We start from the raw sequence: 21,747 nt of genomic DNA, 5'->3' as shown, positions 1-21,747 counted from the left end.
GCAAAGCTTGGAGATGTGGGAACTGGAGAGTTGGGAAAGTTGAGTTTTAGACTTGATTTCGTATTCATGTTTTCATTTTTTCTTATACAATATAGAGATAATATTTTTAACCTCATGGGGATATTTAATCATATGATATACAAACATACTTAAAAGTCTGGGCATGTGCAGTAACTCCAAAAACTATTTTCATTTTATTCTTACAAGTAAATAAAAATCTAGTATTAATTTGGTTATTATGGGCAACAAACAACACAGTTATGCATAGAACTTAATAGATAGCAACATTCTAAAATCACTAAAAATTTTTGATACAAGATTTTGAAAATCATCAAGCCCAGGATGTACAATGTTTTGTTTTTAGAATATAAAATTTCACATGAAGCATAAACAGTGTAGTTTGGTCAGATTTCCATTCAACACAAAGGCAGTCAATTATAATGGCATTTCTGTTTTTCCAGGCACAAAATGAAGATAATAGTGAAATAGTAAAGTAAAATTTAGAATTGGAAAAAGCCCTCATCATGTGTGAATAATAAATATTAAACTCCAGCATGGTCTTTAAGCCTAGAACCAATGGACAATATATTTGTTATTTTGTATTGTTAGCATCCACTGAAATAAAAAGCTGGAAGCATAAGAGCATCCACAGAAGAAAAGGTGCTAGGAAGGAGGTTGGCTTCAAACTAAAAGGTCATGGATGAATTTTGCAGGCCCCCTCTTCATTGCGTAAAATTGCTGTAGATGATAATGGATTTGGGGACAGAACAAGGATACGGAATTCTGGATTCTAACCTCATCAGGGTATTCACTCTGGGATCTCCAAGTACTTTACTCATCCCCAGTCTTGATGAAAGAAATTGAAATACTTATATTCATCCTATGGTTTTACATTTCAATTCTTGTGTTTGAAAAGAATAAAAATGGATACATTTTCCAATGTGCAGAGAGTATGATTTCTCTTCAGGCAAAAGAAATCTTACTTGATAGCTGGTGTGGAAGTTTAGAAATAACAATCAGAACTAATAGTCCTAGAGGTTTTCATGTGGTTTTGGTTTATCACTTTAACAGAAATTTAGAGTATCTTGTATTAAATATCTCCAAAGTTTTCCTGCTCAATGAAAAGTCTTCTGAAAGCACTCAATATACAAAACCTTTAATGATCACTGCCATCATTAAAGGTTCTTAAGGCCTCAACTTTTGTCTCTCCTATCAGTGCCCCAGTGCCTGTTTCCTCTTAAAGCTAAAAGACGTTGAAAAAGGTGAAAGGTGGCAAAATGAAAGGTGTGCTATTGCGAATGAAGGACAGAAGTGGGGAGGCAATCTAGCACGTTGTTTAGATAATTGCTTGAGAAAAGGTTCATTACTTCCATAGGGGTCGACAGAGGAAGGGGGCGTCGGGGAGATGTGTATGTGGAATGCGTGGCTGGAAGGCCCCCGGCTTCTGGGTCGCCTTCTGGGGAGTCCTGGCCAGGCAGCCTCCACCTGCTGGAGGAGGGACGGGGCGGGGCTAAGACGAGGAGGGAGGTGACGCACGAGCGACCCACATCACCCCGCTTCTCGCCCGACCCCCACCGAGGCCCAGACCGCGGCAGGCTCCTCCGATTGCAGCTCGGTGAGTCCTTCGCTGATGCCAGCTTAGACCTCCGCCTGACGCTCACCCGAGACCGACGGGTTCTTCGCGATCGGGAGTCGGGGAGGGCGTCCTGCTGAAATCCTTGAGCCGGAGGCTGGAGGCAGACAAAGGATGGGTAGAAAATCGGAGGGTCGGCTCTAAATGAGAGGGAAAGAGTCGGGAGGAAGAAGGTTGGGTAGCTCATCAGATCTGAACGATGTTGGCTGGGGGTGTAAATGAAACAAAGACATCCTGCGTGCAGAGCCGGGGAGGGAAAGACGGAGATGGCCGGAGAGGCGGATCCCTGCCTTTTGGTCAGATTGCGGGCTCTGCTGTCTCAGCTCTTTGTAGAAAAAGGTTTTACATCTGAGAGTGGCTTCTTAAAAGCCTTTCCTTTACAGAAATAGAATTGGGGGGTTATAAATATTTCCTTTTCAGGGGAGAAATGCACGCCGCCTCCGTCTCCGCCGGCTCCCAGAGAAGGATGGCAGAAGAGGGTTTGCAGGGCCCCTGCCTGAGATGTCCGCCCTAAGGTCCAGCAGCTGCAGAAGGAATCTGTGTGAATATTTGTTCTCTTGTTCTGCAGGCTTTTGGTTGCATAGGAGCCAACGTTCAGGACAGGTTGACTCCCCAGACTTTCACCTCTTTCACTTGTTCTGTTTTCTCTCATCACCTTTCGATTCCCCCCAATTCCAACCTCCAAAACAGTGAGGTAATATTGCCAACATAATAACAGCAATCTGGGGGTCTCTGTGCCCAGCACTGTTCTCAGTGCTCTTGCACATGCTCCCACACGTATCCTCACAGTGACCCTAAAAGACAGATGCTTTTCTCGTCCCTTTTTGCAGAGAAGGAAGCTGAGGCTTTGCCTATGATCCCCTGCTCTCATTTGGTACAGCAAGCAGCCCTCATCTTCCTTCCCAGGTTGCAGGGCAGTGTGAGCTGTGTGTATCTTCATCCCCACCCAGGATCTCAAGTGTATCCCATGTTTGCTAAGCTAAGATGGTCTCTTCTACCAGCCCCAAGCTTTCTGTGCTTCTTTACCATCTATGTCTTCCAACGCCTTCCCATGAACCTTTTCTTCCCCAGGACTAGAAAAGTCAAGATGTCACTCTCCCTGTCCCTTTCTCAAGATGGAAGCAAAGTTTTGTTGTTTGTTTCTGTTTGTTTCAAAGCAGGAGAGGGTGGTGGAGTAGGAATGGTGCAGAACTTCCAGAGAGCTATGACAACAATAAAAAATGACAGAACTGCCATTATAGTCTAGTCTTCCCCAGGATGTGAGGACACAGGGAACTGGCCATCTTGGACAGTTTTGTTTCTTTAATACCTTCTCACAGCTGATGTCCTGGATAGCGTGGACACGTAAGGCCTAAGCAAACCCTTAAAACTTTTCATTGCAGTCTCTCTCTGGGCGATCCTTGAATCACTCCCTGGAGGGAATCACATGATTGCATCATCACAGTTGACGATTGTGGCCAATCCATCTGTGTGTGGTCTTTTTTCTGCAGGTTAAAAATGGTCTCCAGGATGGTTTCTACCATGCTGTCTGGCCTGGTGTTATGGCTGACATTTGGATGGACTCCAACAGCTGCTTATAGCCCAAGGACCCCAGACCGGGTCTCAGAAACAGATATCCAGAGGCTGCTCCATGGCGTGATGGAGCAGCTGGGCATTGCCAGGCCACGGGTAGAGTACCCAGCTCACCAGGCCATGAACCTTGTGGGCCCGCAGAGTATCGAAGGTATTTACTGTGTTCTGCCAGTTAGCAGTTTCTATTATTGCTGTTGTTTGGTTGCTAAGTTGTGTCTGACTGTTTGCACCTCCATGGTCTGTAGCACGCCAGGCTTCCCTGTCCTCCACTATTAGCAGTTTCTATTAGCAGTAAAATAATTAATCCATATTGAAGAAACTCCACTTTCTCCCTGTTTTCCCTTTCTTCTTATACTATACAGCATATACATGCAGACACATAAGAATATGTCCTGTGAGAACAGTGACCTTATCTAATTCACAGCTGTAGCCCTAGCATCTAGCACAAAGCCTGATACATTAGTATTTATCAAGGGAATGAAGAAACATCTAGTGTTGTCACTAAAAAAAGATTAGAACCCAGATCCCACATCTTCTCCCAAACTGATCTTTAGGAAATTGTATCTCCAGCTGCCTACCTCTGAGCTACTGCCAGCCGGTATTTGTAAAAGATCTTCAAAATGTAGGACCTAAAGGATCTGACTTGATTCTTAAGGAGGACATCAGATAAACCCAGAAGGAGCCAATGACGTACTAGCATTAAGAGTTTAGGTCAAAAACTTTAAAAATATATCTTCAAGTATAACAAATGTTAATTTAATTGTTTCATGGTGGTAAGACCATTGCCCCCTTGAGTTTTCCTGAGTTTCTGGCAATATACTTTTAATACTTTTGTTAGAAAGTGGTACTTTTTTGCTTAGTGCTTTATTTATAGAGAATTGGAGTCTAGGTCTTGAGCAGCTTTTAAGAGCAGCTGCCTTATTTCCATGCCTGGCTTTATAGCTCTGATTCTGAATGTTCTCTTTCCACTGAGGTGGAGCCCTAAAGCCGGAGCGTGGTTGATTTCATTTGAACACAAGAGCACACAAGAGCACAGGAGTGGGTCTGAAGAAAACATGTGAATTCTTTCTCTGAGTCTTGTCAAAACACACATCCAGCAAATGCTATGTCCTGTGCATCAATTTTGTATAATTTTGCCTGAGTCTATAAATTCTTACAACAGCTATCTGCCTTGGGAGTCCAGAGAATGCCATGGATATTGTTGACATATGATTCTCATTTCTGTCGTGTTACCCATAGCTCCAAACCACTGAGTAAAACTAACTCCATGGGATTGTTGTCTATGTGGCTAACATTTGATTTCAGGAGTGAATTAATGCAGATGACTTGAATCAAAAGCATGCCAGCCTAGCACAGGGCTTGAGGTGGAACAAATCAGACACAGCTTCACACCACCCCTTCTGGGCTGAATCTAAATCCTGCCCAGCACCCGCTGCTACCTCTGGCTTCAAACACACCTACCCATTTCAGACCAGCTCTTTCAAGACAGTGAATATCTGCCCCTTTAACCGTAAGTGCTGTTTAGTCACCCAGCTGTTGTCATGGAGATGGTTTCCCAGGTTTCCGTTAATCCTGGAAGCCTGATCATCTGTGCAGAAGAGAAACAGCAAATCCCTGGACATCAGCAGCTTGCGTTTATCCAGAGCCTCCTTACCTGCACTCAGTAGCCAGCTGTTTGGCACCTGCTCTGTGCCCGCCACCGTGCAGGAGGCTCTGAGACAGCTCTGTTCTAGAGGATTCTTGTCTGGGAGTAGGAGCGAGGAGAGGTGATTACAGTGTGTCAGGGCCAGTGTTTTGACAGATATGCAGGCAAGGTGCTACCATGGAAGTGAAGAACAAAGTGTAACTTATTCTGCTTGGTGTAGATGGAGGTGGTGGCTTTAAAGAAATGCTTCTTTGAAGAAGCAATGTTTGAACTGGGTTTTGAAGTTTGAATAGGAATTCATCAGGGAATGGCAAGTGAAAGGACACAGAGATGTGAAAGTGTGGCTTAAAACAATTCACAATCAGAAACTGTGTTTATTACCCTTGGGGTAATGTGATGTTATGAGCTTCCCGGGTGGCGCCAGTGGTAAAGAACCCACCTGGTGCAAGGGATATAAGAGATGTGGCTTCCATCTCTAGTTTGGGAAGATCCTCTGGAGGAGGGCATGGCAACCCTCTCAGTATTCTTGCCTGGAGAATCCCAAGGACAGAGAAGCCTGGTGGGCTATAGTCCACAGGTCACACAGCGTTGAACCTGAATGAAGCACCTTAGCATGCGTGCTGTGTGATGTCATAGCCATGTTGGATCCCTTCTAACAGTGTCTGTGGACGGTATGAATATCAGCTTGTGTTCTAGATTTCTGTTACTGTGTAGAAATTATTAGACATTTAGCAGCTTAATACAATACTTGCTTGTTACGTCAGAGTTTCCTTTCAGGAGTCGGGCATGGGTTAGCAGGGCCCTCGGCTCGGAGTCTCATTAGGCTGAAATCTCAGTGTTGACAGGAGATGCAGTGCTGGCTGGAGCTTGGGGTTCTCTTCCAAACTTATCTAGGTTGTTGGCAGAATTCAATTTTTTGCTCTTGTGGGACCAAGGCCCCTTTCTCTGGTTGGCTGTCATTGGGGTCCCTCAGGTTGGTTGTAAGCCTCTTGCAACTTGGCAGCTTACTTTCTCAAAGCCAGAGGGAGAATGTCCCTTTAGTCTGCTAATCATCATACAGTATAATTATAGGAGTGATGGTCCCTTTATCTTTGTCATTAAGTGATAGTCCTCTATGTTCCCAGGTCCCACCCACACTTGAAGGATTCATGCAGGGCATATGCACCAGTAGGTGGGAATCTTGGGGGAGCAGGACGGTCATCACAGAATTCTGCCTATTACAGCTTGAATGCAAACTAACGGAGAAAATAATCCAAAGACTTTAGAGGGAAGAGGAAACAAACTGACTTTTTACCTGTTGTGGACTTTGGCATTTAAGTTATTGCGTGGTCTAATGTTTTCTTATGTGAGTGTATAATTGTTTCAACTCACTTGTTTATTTGAATTGTCTCTGCTCAGATGATCATTCCTGCTAATTCCCAGGGGTCTGACAGATGCATGCGTTATCTTCCATATACCTTCAACATTTATTTTAGTATTTTGTTATGAAAGACCAAGTTAGAAAGGTTTTCTGATTTTTATAGGAAGAATACCAAGAATATAAATACAAAAACCTCAAGATGAGAGCAGGGAGGCTGGTGTGGCTGTAGTTTCAAAGTCATCCGCTCAGAGAGGCTTGCCCAACTGCCCAGAATAGCTCTCCCCATTCTCTGATATGGTGCCCTTTTGTATTTTTTAAACTCTAGCGTTTAAAAAAAAATTATAATGAATGTTTATTTCCTTGCTTGTTTTTTGTCTGTCTTCCCGCTGGAATGTCAGTTCCACGAGGCCGCATGGAACATGGAACATTTTTTGTTTACTGCTTTATACCCAGACACATCGTAGGCACTTGGTAATTATTTGAAGATGAATGTGTATTTGAATAAATATTTAAAAACTCGATGTATCTGGCAGTGGGCTGTCTGGGTGGCTCAGAGGGTAAAGAATCCACCTACAACAAAAGAGACATGGTTCAATCCCTGGGTTGGGAAGATCCCCCGGAGAAAGAAATGGCAACCCCCTCCAGTATTCTTGCCTGGAGAATTCCATGGACAGAGGAGCCTGGAGGGCTACAGTCCATGAGGTTGGAAAAGAATTGGATACAACTTTGAACAACAACATATCTGGCAGCAGTAAGCATATGAGTATAGAATTTATATTCTATTTGACATCTGGGTCTCTTGAGACTTCTTCCCCAAGGGAAATATTCCATTTCTGTTGTCTCTTTTAAAAATCAGGAACTCAGTGATAATGTGCTCGTCAAAAGGTCTGTTTACTTTGACTATGACCGACCACCAGGGTGCAAGTTTCCTACCTTCTGTGCAGGGGCGTATTGAGAAATGGAGACTTTTTGCAGTTATGGCACGAAACCAGCAGAGGGCCTACTAGACCTGAAGCATATAGATGTAAGAGGATTCCTGAAACCTGGTACCCAGCCACCGGGTTGTTAAGCCAGTCTCCTTGTTGACCTGCTCTAGATGGTCACTGGAGAGGAATCATTTGCCCAAAACATCAAAAGGTTGGAGGTTATTTTTCACTTCTCCATAGGTACCTTAATCATGACTTAGTAAGGAATATCTTTCAACTGTGTAAATTAGTAACCCAAAGCAAAACAAAAATACAGAGTAAAGACAAACAGGCATCAATGTATTGTTTTATAGAGAAGAAAACGCGCTTTAATGGAAAGGAAAACCTGAGTTGAGTCTTTTTTTTTTTTTTTTGGATGGTAGTTTATTTTTCCAGAGGCTCCAGCCTACTCACATGCGAAAAGCAGGTGCTATTAGTAACTGAATGAGGCCAGCCTTTTCTCACTTTGTGGAGTATCAGGAGCACAGCTGCAGTCTTTACTGGCCTTCCCTGGTATTACTGTGGATGATTCACCCAGTGAGCAGTACAGCTCAGCAGTGCTACTGTGCACCTTGCATCTCAGCAGTGTCCCCAAGCTCAAATCGGCTCATTGGTCAAAATGACACAGATAAGTGGCTACTCTTGTTATATTTTCCCCAGAAACAAGGAAAGCCACCAGCTGTCCAAGAGATTAGTTCAGAGAGCCGTTAGCTATGAGGTAGAGATGCTTGGGAGTCAGAAGTGGCTCTGCCAGCAGACACTAATGTTAGCTTTTGATGAATCCAATCAGAAAATGTGCTTCCGTTTTCAGGATAGCAGCCTCAGGTAGAAAGGGGTCTGCTCAATGCCACGGGTTCATTTCCCCCTACCCTCCTAGACCACCTGATAACACCAGATATCAAACCACTGAGGGATTTATATATATTGGCACTTCATGGATCCCAAATAAATTTAAACTAATAATGCCAAACATAAAAATACCAAAATTCCTTTTCATAACGCTAAATTTGGGGCTTTAATTTTTTTTTTACTTTAAAGAGAACAAAAAGTGTTTACTTAATAAATGTCAGGTAGAGAAAGAATCCGTAAGGTAAGGTTTATTTAAAGGGGTGGATCCTAAGGAGCCTCTATTTCATCAACCTCTGGCCTCGTAAAGGAACCGCAGTGCCTTCATTTGACCACAAGGGGACACCAGTTGCCTCCTATTTGAAGGTTGATGGTGGTTTAGTTGCTAAAGCATGTCTGACCCTTGAGACCTCAAGGACTGTAGCCCACAAGGTTCCTCTGTCCATGGGATTCCCCAGGCAAGAATACTGGAGTGGGTTGCCATTTCCTTCTCCAGGGGATGTTCCTGACCCAGGGATCAAACCCTAATCTCCTGCATTGGTGTGGTCTCCTGCATTGTAGGCGGATTTTTTACCGACTGAGCCACTAAAGATGCAGGTTGGAGAGAAGAGTCTTAAACATTGATCAGCTGACCTGAGCCTCTCAATTTCAGGTTAGCCTCTGTCTGCAGTTGGAGGAAGGGGTGGGGGCTGAGACAGATATCTTGACTATAATCTGTTTCTAGGTTATCCTCATTCTGGGGGAGCCAGTGAGAGCAATGGGCTTGCAGGGTTGTCTTTGAGTGCAGCAGGGCCTCCAGTTTGGCTCATGTCCTTTGGGGTTCTGCTGAGCTCACCCTAAATTAAAATCCTTAATATTTCCCTGGATGATTTTCAGTTTTTTGTCTTAGGCAATGACACCAATAGTGATAAGAAATTGAAAAGGAATGGGGGGAAATTTGTTTTTTTTTTCTGGTGGTAGGGGAATAAGGAGATAAAAATGATGACTTATTTTACTGTTGCTTTTAAGGTGTCCTGGGACATCCAGGTGTAGGTGTCCAGATGGCACTTAGATGTATATGACACAGGAGAGCTCTTTGGGTGAAGGAAGGGGTTTGAGAGCCATTGTCATATTAGTGGTAGCTGATGTCATAGAAATGGATGAAGTTTCCTGGTCAAGTATTAATTAAGAAGAGCAGACACCTGAGAAAAAGCCTGGAAGACTCCATTTATAGGGTCAGGTAGAAGAATCTAGAAAGGAAACCCAGAAAGATTGGGCATTAAGGAGAACCAGACAGGTACAGTGTAAACAAAGAATGAGAGTTTCAGGAAGGGGCCATGGTCACTTTGTCAAGATTAGCAGAGAGTTTGTATGAAATCAGGACCACTGGTGCAGAGTGTACCCTGAGTGTAACCGCCCTGAAGTTCCTGGGACTTTGGGTGGAACAGGTTCTGCAGAATAGTGGGAGCCAGAAACCACAGTGTGGGAAACAGAAGACATGCTATAGAAGCTGTTCCCGAATGTCGGGCTGTGGGACATTCCCGAATGTCGGGCTATGGGGGAAGACTGTGAAACGGTTGTGGAAGGATGAGGGGGTTGGTGATGGAGAGATGAGGAATGTTTTTGTGTAGGTTGTTTTAGAGATTTGAACTTGTCAAAGTGCTAACTGGCAAGAGCTGATGGAGAGAGGGGCTTCCCTGGTGGCTCAGACAGTAAAGAATCTGCCTACAATGCAGGAGACACAGGTTTGATCCCTGGGTTGGGAAGATCCCCTGGAGAAGGAACTGGCAACCCACTCCAGTATTCTTGCCTGGAGAATGCCTTGGGCAGAGGAGCCTGGTGGGCTACAGTCCATGAGGTTGCAAAAGAGTCAAACATGGTTGAGCAACTGAGCATGCATGCACACACGATGGAGAGAGAGTTAAAGTTACGGGATGAAGGGCAGATGACTGATGGGTAAATGTTCCTGAGGATATGAGAGGAGATGAAACCAAGAGCTCAGGTGGAGGCCGGGGTTTAGGTCTTTCCATAACTGGGAAAAAAGGGAAGAGGCAGAAGTGTGTTGGGATGCAGTGAAGTTCATGATTTGTTGTTGTTATTGTTGTTCAGTTGCCAAGTTGCGTCTGACTCTGCAACCCCATGGACCGCAGCATGCCAGGCTTCCCTGCCCCTCACCATATCCCGGAGTTTGCCCAAGTTCATGTCCATGGGATCAGTGATGCCATCCAACTATCTCATCCTCTGTCTCCCTCTTCTTCCCCCTTCAATCTTTCCCAGCATCAAGGTCTTTGCTAATGAGTCAGCTGTTCATGCTCACCCCCCACAATCACTCCCTCAATTCAGTTGAGGAGGGCAGGTATTCTTTGCCACACTGTACAGAGGTGGAAGGCAAAGTTCAGAGAAGTGACTTCTCTAGGGATGCAGTTCGTATTTGAACGTGGTTCAAACACACTAGACCCTGGTGTACCCTTCTTCTATTCTGGTCTGCTGTACACAGCATGCTACTTCCTAGGCTAGTTGATTAATGGTATGGTAGAGCACAGGCTTGATCTTGGGCCAAACTGGGAAACAGATTTATCTTTAGGGATAATCCTTGTTCCTGGGCTCATTGTTGCCCTTTCTTTGAATTTGCTGCTCCATATAGACTGCCTGTGAAGTGGCATTTATGATAAAGGGCTGCTTCCCTTCCCCGCCAAACTATGAGATCTGCAGGAGCAGATGCAGGATCTGACCTGCTTTTTCTGTATGCAGGGCCTAGACGGGGCTGGGCATGTAATTGATGCTCATGAAATGTTTTTTGAAAGAACCTCTCACAGTATGCGTCCTAGAAACATTGACCTCTGAGATGTCAGCAGGTGAAACTGGTATTATTTTAGCTCAGATCATCTAGCCTGTAAGTATATTTTGAGCATTTAACCCTGACAATCCAATACTCAATGGCTTTCCTCCTACCCGCTTATTTAGGATCTCAGCTCCTCAAAGTGTCTTAAATACATGCATGATCCAGAACACAGAGGACTGGTCCCTACCCCGGGGCACTTACCCATGTTCCCCTCTTTCCTCTCCTTGTCCCCTTCAGCTGGGCACCACCTCATCCTCCAGACTCCAGTTGAGCAGTTGCAGCCTCAGGGAGTCTGTCATAAAGTGTTGGGTGGCGAGGATAGGAGGAGACCCCTCTGAGTACCTTGTGTCCCTAAACCCTAGAGAGGTTTAGGAAAACAGAGCTTTCCATTTTATTTCTCACTGTTCCCAACAACCCCCTATCCCACCCCCCCACCCCCACCCCCCCACACCGTGCTCTCCATAGATTCACAGGAGAGGTTGCATAGGAGAGGTTGCACAGAGAGACATGCCTACCTGGGCATCAGGCACCAAAGGGGTGAGGGTGGAAGGGGCTTCCCTGACAGCTAAGTTGGTAAAGAATCTGCCTGCATGCAGGAGACCCCGGTTTAATTCCCGGGTTGGGAAGATCCGCTGGAGAAGGGATAGCCCCATTTCCCTCCACACCCCCACTGCCCATGAAGGCAGAGCTTATCCCTGCCTCTGGTTGGCCAGCCAGACTCCTTCTTCCTTTAGTTTGAGCTTTTCCCCAGGAGGTATCTCATTCCTGGTGCACACAGGCTTCTGGCGGGTGTCCTCCCAGACACGCTGTCCCGTCTGAAGCCCAGAGCAGGTTCAAGCTGGGACCTTGACCTCGTCCCACATCACCTGAGACTCGCCATCTGGAGAGAGTGTGGCAACGGCAGCTGCTGAGTCACGGCAGGGCGTGATGTCCACAGATAATGGGAAAAGTGGGTCACACACGTATGGGAAATGGGAAAATGGTAACCAAATCTTACATAATACTCTATGGTTTGCAAAAAATCCTTTCCTGAGCCCTGTCTCATTTGATATAACCTTTCTAACCGTTAAGAAAAAAAAAAGATGTTGCCTACACCGCTTGAGCTTTTCAATTTAGCTGGCAAGCCAGCTGTGTTAGGTTTGATTGCATTTCTCCAGCCAGCTGTCTTCCATCCCCATCGACTTGGCTAATCCTGTGATATTTAGCTGAGAAGCTGTAATGATGCTGGGAGTGGTGGTAAACCACAGGCGAGTTGGGGCAGATGGTGTTCCCAGGATAGGAAGCTTCAGAAAGCAAATTGTCTGACAAAACTGCCCTCTTGGAACAAATTTGTGCAAATACCTTGGGCACCGTGGTCATAAAGAAAGCTATGGAAACCGGCTGGGAGGGTTTAGCAGATCCCAGCATGGCACTACAGTTAAAAGTAAGCGTGACTTAAACCCATGGCAGGCCGTGGGATTGGAGTAGCAGAAGGGGCATGTGGTGTGCATGGTGGGGGACGTGGTCACCGTGGAGCTGAGCAGGAAGAACGGTGAGGCTCGAAGCCCAGAGGTTTGGGTCCTGGCTCAGACCAGCTCCGTGGCACTAAGTCAGTCCCTTAAACTCTATGAAGCTTAGTTTCCCAGTCTGAAGACGGAGGTGAGCTACCCAGACCGTCTCTCGGGGTTGATATAGTAGTCATGTTAAATCAGGTATATAAAAGTGTTTGGGGCACTATGAAGCTTTACTCATAATGGGAAGTACCACTGTCATGGCCGTTACTGCTTTCATTCAACCATATGTATTTCCAGGTGTAAATGGCTCCAGGGCTGGAAGATGGTTTGTCTGCAATGGTATCCTGTGTTTCCTGTTCCCCGTGTCCTTGACTTGGCCTGGGGAAAACTGCCTGCAATAGTTAGACTTGGAGGAACCAGTTGACCTCTGGCCTTATGAACAACTATGCCGCCTGTTAGTGTTACCTTAGGAGTTAGGGTCTGTGTCTGCAGTGAGGATGGATGGTTTCTGAAAACCAGTAAAGAGTAACTTTTCCATACTCAACAGTGCTCCGTTCTGCTTCTTTTCTGGGTGGCTATATAAGCCTTGTGTTTGGCTGTGATGTGGGTTGTAGAAGCATCTTAAAAGTCAGGAAGACTGGCTGTTTAGTCAACTGCCGAGCCAACAGCATGCCCATGTGCACGTAGGAGACACTGATGTGAGGATGGTGTGCACATGGGTTGGAAAGCGTGTTCTCAGGGGCTTGAGAGGAGGCTATCTACATGTCCGTGTTTCCATGGACGTGACTGGCAGGCCAGGATCAGTACGCTTCCCCTGAACCATGCACTCTATCAAAATGCCATTTAACATATTTCCATTTTTATTAACTTCCTAAGTAATTATTGAGTGCCTACACATTCGGGCTTCCCAGGCGGTGCTAGTGGTCAAGAACCTGCATGCCAACACAGGACGCGAAGGAGACAAGTGCTCGATCCCCGGCTCAGGAAGATGCCCTGGAGGAGAGCATGCAACCCACTCCAGTATTCCTGCCAGGAGAATCCCATGGACAGACGAACCTGGCGGGCTGCAGTCCATGGGGTTGCAGAGTTGGACACAATTGAAGTGACTGAAGTGACTGAGCAAGCATGTTACCACGAGCCAGGAACTGTGGCCTGGACATTTGCAAACCAACCAACATACATCTAATGTATTTACAAAGGATCTTTGTGAACTAGTTAAGAGTCAGCCATTATCTTCTAACCTATTAGTAAAGGTTAAACTCTGACCTGAGGGACTGAGGCGTTTTTCCGAGAACCGGGGCTGCGGCAGGACTGGACAGGTTTTCCCCTCACTTTCGCATCCCTGGATTCGTTTTCCATCAGCGCTTCAGTCTCGAGGTCTCCAGAGGAATGCGTGTGTGCTGAGTCGCTTCACTTGTGTATGTCTCTTTGCAACCCTGTGGACTGTAGCCCGCCAAGCTCCTCTGTCCATGGGCTTCTCTAGGCAAGAATGCTGAAGTGGGTTGTCATTTCTACTTCAGGGGATCTTCCTGACCCGGGGATAGAACCCACGTCTCTTATGTCTCCTGCATTGGCATGCAGGTACTTTAACACTGGCACCACCTAGGAAGCCCTCCTGAAGGATAAGAATCAGAGAACACAGGCAAGACCAGGAATGATGAGCTGTGTTTTCACACACCTGCTAGCTCCAGTGGGGTGGGCGGGCTAAACACAAGCTCATGTCCAAGGAGCTGCTGGTTAGTGGCTGGGCCCGTGTTCTCTTATCGTAACCAGAAGCCCTTGTTTAAGCAGCTTGAAGTCTAGGTGAGGAAAAGGGATGTAAAAATGGAAATGCACGCTTTCCACAGGCTGGGATAGAAGCTGGGAGTCCAGGATATAGTTCTCATAATCACCATGACAGGAACTCTGTGGGGAGTAAGGTGATGTGCCCGCAGCCTGCCCCCCACCAGTTGAAAAGATGTAGCAGGCCAGTTGAACTTGAGCTGGGCTTCCTTGAGGAGGGAGCATGTGGATTAGGGGGACTCAGGTTCAGGAAGGAAGAAGTAGGAGGAAATAGACTTTTTTATCTAGATTGTGTTGAGTGCAGGATGGTTGGGGGTGGGGAGGAGGTGGCAGGAAGGCTGGACACTTTTAAGGTTGTCACTGAATTTCTTTAAGGGGATCTGGGGGGACTTAACCTGGCGGTCCAGTGGTTAAGACTGTGTTTCCACTGCAGGGGGCATGAGTTTGAGCCCTGTTTGGGGAACTAAGATCCCACATGCCAAGCAGTACAGCCAAATAAAGAAATAAAAGCTCTTAAAAAAAAAAAAAAGATTTATACAAAGAATGTTGCAAGCACCTCTGGGGACAGGGACACGTGGTCTGTGAGACTCAGGGCCCTGAACTCCCCCAGGGAAGGACCTGCCTCCCCAGCCCATCCCCTTGTCGGCAGAGTGTCCAGTGAGCTCTCTGTCTGCTGGCAGATAGGTCACCCGAGTCTGGAGGTGCCCTGGAGGCAGCAGTGGGCTGGTGGTACTGGGTGGGACGTGGGGTGGATACTGCTTTATGTTTTGGTCAAATACATGCACACTCGGCACAGCACTGTTGGAGTCTCAGGGGCTGGAGGTGGGTGTTGCTTCAGTCACTCAGCACGTGTGGACGTCAGAGAATAGAGGGAGCCTGCCTCCCACCATGCTCAGCATGGGCGGATGATCTACCTGCATACCCGCTCATTCCTCTAGCGGCTTCACTATCCTGGGTAGTTCTTCCCTTGGACACCCTAGATTGTAAGCCCCCAGGGGAGCAGACACTGACCCTTCCCAGCACTTCAGAGGACACTGATGCCCTGTGGGAGGTGACACTGTGCAGTGGGAAGAGAGCTTTGGCGTGCCATCTGGCCTGAGCAAGGCAGAGCGATGCTCCCCCAGGGCCCGTAATGACAGTGGTGATGGGCCCTTCCCCTGGGGCTCCCCGGCAGGCTCAGGACACCACTGGCCCTCTCCCATGGAGGCCTGTCAGAGTTTATCTTTGCACGAGACATTGTGGCCGAGGAGACAGTCAGTCCAGGAGACTGGCTGGCCCTGCAGAGGCTCAGGGGACCTGCCTGGTACCATCCTCCCGGTCCAAGGACTCAGCAGGCCTGTTGTCAACAAGCCCAGCCCAGTTTGGATGAGATGCGGGTGACTAACGTTTTCCCCCGGGCAGCAGGAGGGGACCGGCCGGCTGGGAGGAGTCCCTTTGCTGTAAACTACCAGAGACGCCCGTCTCCCGAGCTGAACCAGTGGGTGTCTTGCTTTCTTCCTCTTTTTTCTTAATCCTTCAGCAGATGATGGGAGGGGTCATCTGTTGAGTTTGTCCAGACTCTGAATAGCCCTTGGTCACTGAAGTGTGCAAAAATATGGCAACAATGCAGGTGCTCTTGTCTGAAAATGTTTCCGAAAGGATGGGAATAAGAGCAGTTCTTCTGACAGTAAATGATGCATTATGCTAATATCAGAAGGACTTTTTTTTTTTTCCTCCCCACATGTGTGGTCAGTGAAGAGAATTTTGGCAGTTGGTTCTCATTGAACCAGGTCTGTATACAGCACTCTGGAGCCCGGTCATTGCCTCTAGCTTTTTTTACAGGCAGGGTTGCAGTGCCTAGGGGTCTGGGCTGTGACGGCAGGACGTGCCTGCAGCAGGCAGGGAGTGGTCAGCCCACTCTCAGCTCTCCAGATCCAGGCCTTAAGCAGAGTAAGCTGTTGATACCCACACAGCTGTCTTTGCAGCCTGCCCGCCCACCCAGGCTTCCCGACCCTGCTTCAGGGCATTCATTTGTGGTTAATGATGAGTCAAATCTCATCCTTTACCCCCAGTTACAGCACTGAGGAGAGCACATGGTGACCATCAGCCTCGCTCCAATCTAAGCAGAGGAGCTGAGAAGCAACTAGTGGGATACATAACAGTGTTCTTTCTTTAAATGTGTTAGGGGAAGAGAGCTAAGATTTATTTTGTATCTACTATGTGCCAGATACTATATATATATGTGGTGGCGGTGGTGATTTAATCGCTAAGTTGTATCCAACTCTTGCAACCCCATGGACTGTTGCCCACCAGGCTCCTCTGACCCTGGGATTTCCTAGGCAAGAATATTGGAGTGGGTTGTCATTTCCTTCTCCAGGGGATCTTCCCAACCCAGGGATTGAACCTAAGCCTCCTGCAATGCTGGTGGGTCTCCTGCGTTGCAGGTAGATATACATATGTGTGTGTGTGTGTGTAGTGTATATATATATGTGTGTGTGTATTTTTGTCCTCAGAAATCCTATGTGATGCTTTCCTCTTGCAAGGACAAGTTGAGGTGGAAAGTCGGTGAGTAATTAATCAGGCAGGACTGACTAGCTAAGGGGGATATGGGTCTAGATTCAAATTATGTGAGTTTGACTCTAGAGCAGGGTTTCATTCTCAGGACCTGTGATATTGGCCAGAGACTCCTCTTGTTGTGGGGCACCTCTAGATGCTGGCAGAACGCCCTTGCTTATAACAACCAGAAATGTCACCTGTAGATCATATTGCCCCCTATGGAGAACCAGTTTTCTACAGGCTTTATTATTCCTGCCACAGCACATTTCAAAAGGATATTTGGGGGTACCTTGGTGGCTCAGAGGTTAAAGCGTATGCCTGCAATGCGGGAGACCTGGGTTCGATCCCTGGGTCGGGAAGATCCCCTGGAGAAGGAAATGGTAACCCACTCCAGTATTCTTGCCTGGAGAATCCCATGGATGGAGGAGCCTGGTGGGCTACAGTCCACAGGGTAGCAAAGAGTCGGACATGACTGAGCGACTTCACTTTCACTTAAAGACTCTCTAGATGGTATGGACTAATTATTTATATTAATTTTTATTATAAAAGTAATAAAGGTCATTATGGATGATTTGGAAAATCATATATAATTGCATATATTTCTATGAAAAGAAAAATTAGGTCAAACTCCATGCATATTTTTAGGCTCCATTTCCTACATAGTATCAGATTGATTTCTGTAAATGTTCGACTAATAAGGTTGTTCTCTCTCTCTCTGTTTGTGGGAATCTTATTTCACTAGTTAACTATGAGTATTACCTTAGGAATCCTTGAATTTAACAGGCACAAAAGACGTCTCTTTGTTTCAGTTTGTATTTATTTGATTACTAACAAAACTGACCATCTTTCTATTATGTAGCTGTTTGTTTTTCTTATTTTCTGAAACATTTGTTAATAATATGTGTTTTTGTTTAGTAGATCGAGTTGTGTCTACCCACTTTCAGAGCTTGCCTTCTTCACAGCGCAGGCTCATAACTGAAGTTCCTTGTGCTTTTTAGCACTAATTGAGGGATTGGACTCTGGGAAAGGATTGGGAGAAGAGAGGAAGGGAATGCTTGTGTATAAATAATTGATACCTAAATTATAATGAATGGAACCCTGAAGTTGGAAGCAGAAAAGAGGAGAGAATGGCTTATGTCTGAGGTCCTCAGACTGTGAGAGAGAAGGGAGTGCCCAAGTACCTGGTCAGAGAGTTCCTGTGATGGCCACCAGGTGGTGCTATCGGCCTGGGACGATTTTGGCGTCTGGTAGGGGAGGAAGCACAGAGTCAGAGTCGGACAGGACTGAAGCGACTTAGCAGCAGCAGCAGCACAGGGGATTGAGGTGATAAGGAGGCTGAGTGTCCAACACAGAGGCTTGTTGGGTGTTTGGAGTTAACCTGCCAGTGATCACAAGTTAGCCTGGTGTGTGTATGTGTTTTTATATGTGTGTACAGAAGAGGAAGGGAAGGTTAGGACTGGTTATTATTTATTTATTGAGATGTAATTCATATACCATAAAATTCACCCATCTACAGCATACACTTTGATGGTTTTCAGCATATTCTCATCACCATAATCAACTTTAGAACATTTTTATCACCCCTAGAAGAAACCCCCTTCCCCTTAGCTATCACTCCCCTCCATCTCTGCCCCCCACTCCCTCCCTTCACTTCGTATTCCCCTTTCCCAGTCCCTGGCAACCACTAATCTACTTTCTGTCTGTCTGGATTTGTGTACTCTGGACACTTCATGTAACAGGATTGTACACGGGTGTTCTCTTGTGAAAGAGTTATTCTCTGGCTGTTACTACTTGTCCCAGCCAACACTACCCCAGTTGACTTTGTAGCAAGAGGCATCAGAGTAGCTGGATAGACTATTTCAAGTGCTGTGGCATTTCCAGGCCTATTAGGATAGAGAAAACGACAGACAACAGCAAGATTCTCATTTGATAGATAAACAGAATCACCTGGGAAGCTTATGGAACTAAAGATTCCTGGCTCCCAATCTCTCCAGAGGGCTTCCCACGTGGTACAGTGGGAAAGAATCCGCCTGCCAATGCAGGAGATGTGGTTCGATCCCTGAACCAGGAAGATCCACTAGAGAAGGAAAATGGCAACCCACTCCAGTATTCTTGCCTGGGAAATCCCATGGACAGAGGAGCCCAGTGGACTGCAGTCCATGGGGTCGCAAGAGTTGGACACAACTTAGCAACTAACCAACAACTTCTCCAGGAATTTATATTTGGTATTTCTGGGGAGTTGAGGCTGCTAAGGATTTTTTTTTTTTTGGTGCCCTAGGTGATTCCAATAATTATCTAGCTGTCGGCAGTGGGCAGTCAAGTAGTGGAGAAAAAGAAACCTGCTTTGGAATATGGAGGCATGAGACCAAAATGACCTTTTCCTGCAGACCATCTCTTTTAGCTGCAGCTTCAAATCCAGCACCTCTCGTGGGAAGGGAGCTGCACGCTTATGGTCTCCACAACCGCGTGCTACAAGGCTGGTGCATGTCAGAGCGTCATCTTTGACTCGGCGTGACAAGAGTGCCTTTTTGAAGGCCATCAAAAACAATGACATCAGCCTTATTTAAATACTGCTCGGCTGGCAAATAGCTTTAATGGGGTATAGCAGAAAGAACACTGAATTAGAAGCCGGAAACTTGCCAGAATTCTCCACTGAATACTCCCTGGAGCTGGTGAGAGTGGGTGAGAGGTGTGGCCCCTGGCTTAGATTAGGGAAGCGCATGACCAGAGCGGGCTTCAGAGAGCATCTTGTCCACCTGTCTTGTTTCATGGTAGAGAACACTGGTCCTGAAGTTCCTTGCTGAGGTGACGGATGTACCAGCTACAGCAGTGCAGCCAGGAGTGGAGCTGAGGGCCAGGGTCCTCTGCCACCTACTTTCCCCACTGCGTCTCACTTCACATCTCTCTCTTTGGGGATCTGAGGAATCCTATTGAGTCACCTGTCATTTTCAGAAGTGAGGAAAACCAGGCCTAATTTGTCCAGGGTTCCGGAGCTAAATGATTTATATTTGCCTTGGATAAGTAGGAGTTAAAATAATGGCAGATGAAAACTTCACGATGGCATTCATGGATGGCTTTTAAGAACAAGCCCAGAACAGATCTAAGCTTTGTGAGGCCTGAAGCTTATGTAATTTGGAAACCCTCTTTAAGACAAATAATACCAAATTACAAAATTAGGTCCAGGGCCTTGGAAGCAGTCTATGCAAACGAAAGACTTTGAATCTTCAGCTTCATTCACTTCACTGTCAGTTCACCTCTAGGGACAGTTATAGCAAGATCCCTGGTCATGTGTGTCCTGCTAGAATTTTTTTATTTGTATAATAACATATATCCTGCTTTGAACCACTTAGTTACACCAGTCTCACAAAATGGAGGCCATTCTATCAACAAATACATCTTGAGTAGCTGCTGTACATAAAGAATACTGAAGGGGGCGAATTCCCTGGTGGCCTAGTGGTTGGGATTCTGGGCTTTTACTGCTGTGGCCTGGGTTCAATCCCTGGTCAGGGAAATGAGATCCTACAAGCTGTGTGGCCAAATTAAAAAAAAAAAAGAATACTGAAGGGGACAGAGGCTACAGTAAGGAGTAAGTACAGTAAGTAACAGGAACTTCCCTGGTGGCTCAGACAGTAAAGAGTCTACCTGCAATGCGGGAGACCTGGGTTCAATCCCTGGGTCAGGAAGATCCCCTGGAGAAGGAAATGGCAACCCATTCCAGTACTCTTGCCTGGAAAATCCCATGGATGGAGAAGCCTAGTAGGCTACAGAGCATGGGGTCGCAAAGAGTCGGACACGACTGAGCGACTTCACTTCACTTCACTTCACAGTAAGTAAGGTGTAAGTACAGTAAGGAGACCACAGTCTCAGGATATGCAGTTCCAAAGTATATAATAATAAATCCCGAGACCACTCTTTCTTCCCAACCGTGGGCTGGGCCAGGGATGGATGCCTAAGGGATCTCAGCCTCTATTTGTGTCTTCAATTTTGGTCTCAGAGAGCCTTCTTCCTTTCACAGTCATTCCTCTCCCTCCATCATATGGGGAACGGACATCAATATGAGTGAAACTCTTGGGGTTTTTGAATGAAAACCTTTTCATGATTTAAATGACATCTCTGTGGTTGGGCACCCCTTCCCAAGCCACTGCAAAGTCCCTTAAATCTAAAATCATTGTCTTCAAATGAATTAAAAGTACATTCATCCATCAGGGTCCCCTTTCCCTAAAACGTGCCTGATGCCATTGAGATTGTTAGAATAACATGAGTATCCTGAAAAATCTCTGTGAAGATTCTCAGGATATTTATTTCCACTTTGGTAAGAAGTGCGTGCATGCTAAGTCACTTCAGTCCTGTGTGACTCTGTGTGACCCTATGGGTGGTAGCCTGCCAGGCTTCTCTGCTCATGGGATTCTTGAGGCAAGAATACTGGAGTGATTTGTTATGCCCTCCTCAGTATCTCTTATGTCTCCTGCATTGGCAGATGGGTTCTTTACCTCTAGTGCCACCTGGGAAGCCCTTTGGTAAGACATCTGTACTCAATTCTGTTTATTTAATTGATCATATCAGCATTAACACCTGTATTTTTTTAAAGGTGTGGGTTTTGCCACTTTCTGAGAGAAAGAACATGGTGATAGAGATATGTCTGGGTCAAGAGGGGGCCTAGGTCAGTGGAGGGTGTTTTGTGATGTTTGTTTTATTTCACTTTTTAACTGTTACCCTTAGTTTTATTGATTTCCCTGGAGAAATGGGGAGTCAGAGATGTGAATCCCTTTAGGTAAAATCAAGTACTGTTCACATCTTACTGAATTTCCCTTTCTATTGGTGGGAGGAATGGCTGAGCCCTTGGTGTCACCTAAAGCTCACTGTGATTCTCGTGGCAGTTTTATTATTAAAAAAAAAAAGCCTTCTGGAACATTAAAGCATGAAGGGACATTAAAACCTTGGGAGGAGTTACAACATTTTGAAGTGCAGGGTGGAAGGTTCTGAGCCCCTGGGTAGAGGAATGGCTGGATCCTTCTGGTGTCATAAGCAATCCCATCACTCTTGGGACCCTCCCTGTTTTGAATCATGGATTTCAAACATCCTCAAAAGCTCTTCT

At 46.1% G+C, this 21,747-nt stretch overlaps 1 protein-coding gene across 6 annotated transcripts in view; it reads left to right on the top strand.

The window, feature by feature from the left end:
• Positions 1 to 1,506: 1,506 nt before the first annotated feature.
• SCG5 (secretogranin V) overlaps positions 1,507 to 21,747 on the top strand; it is a 59,078-nt gene continuing 38,837 nt past the window's right edge. For 3 of the 6 annotated variants that reach the window (XM_059890291.1, XM_005211477.4, XM_005211476.5), the window contains exons 1-2: positions 1,507 to 1,615; positions 3,124 to 3,356. In XM_059890291.1, coding sequence (XP_059746274.1) covers positions 3,131 to 3,356 — 226 coding nt within the window. In that variant the 5' untranslated portion in view covers positions 1,507 to 1,615; positions 3,124 to 3,130. Of the gene's footprint in view, positions 1,616 to 2,053; positions 2,175 to 3,123; positions 3,357 to 21,747 lie in introns of all 6 variants that reach the window. The other 3 variants (XM_059890290.1, XM_059890289.1, NM_001045998.2) reach the window with 3 other exon arrangements.

The sequence above is a fragment of the Bos taurus genome, chromosome 10 (genome assembly GCF_002263795.3).
Source record: "Bos taurus isolate L1 Dominette 01449 registration number 42190680 breed Hereford chromosome 10, ARS-UCD2.0, whole genome shotgun sequence".
Lineage (NCBI taxonomy): Eukaryota > Metazoa > Chordata > Mammalia > Artiodactyla > Bovidae > Bos > Bos taurus.
The sequence above is the reverse complement of the archived record's forward strand: the minus strand, read 5'-3'. Positions and strand labels throughout refer to the sequence as shown.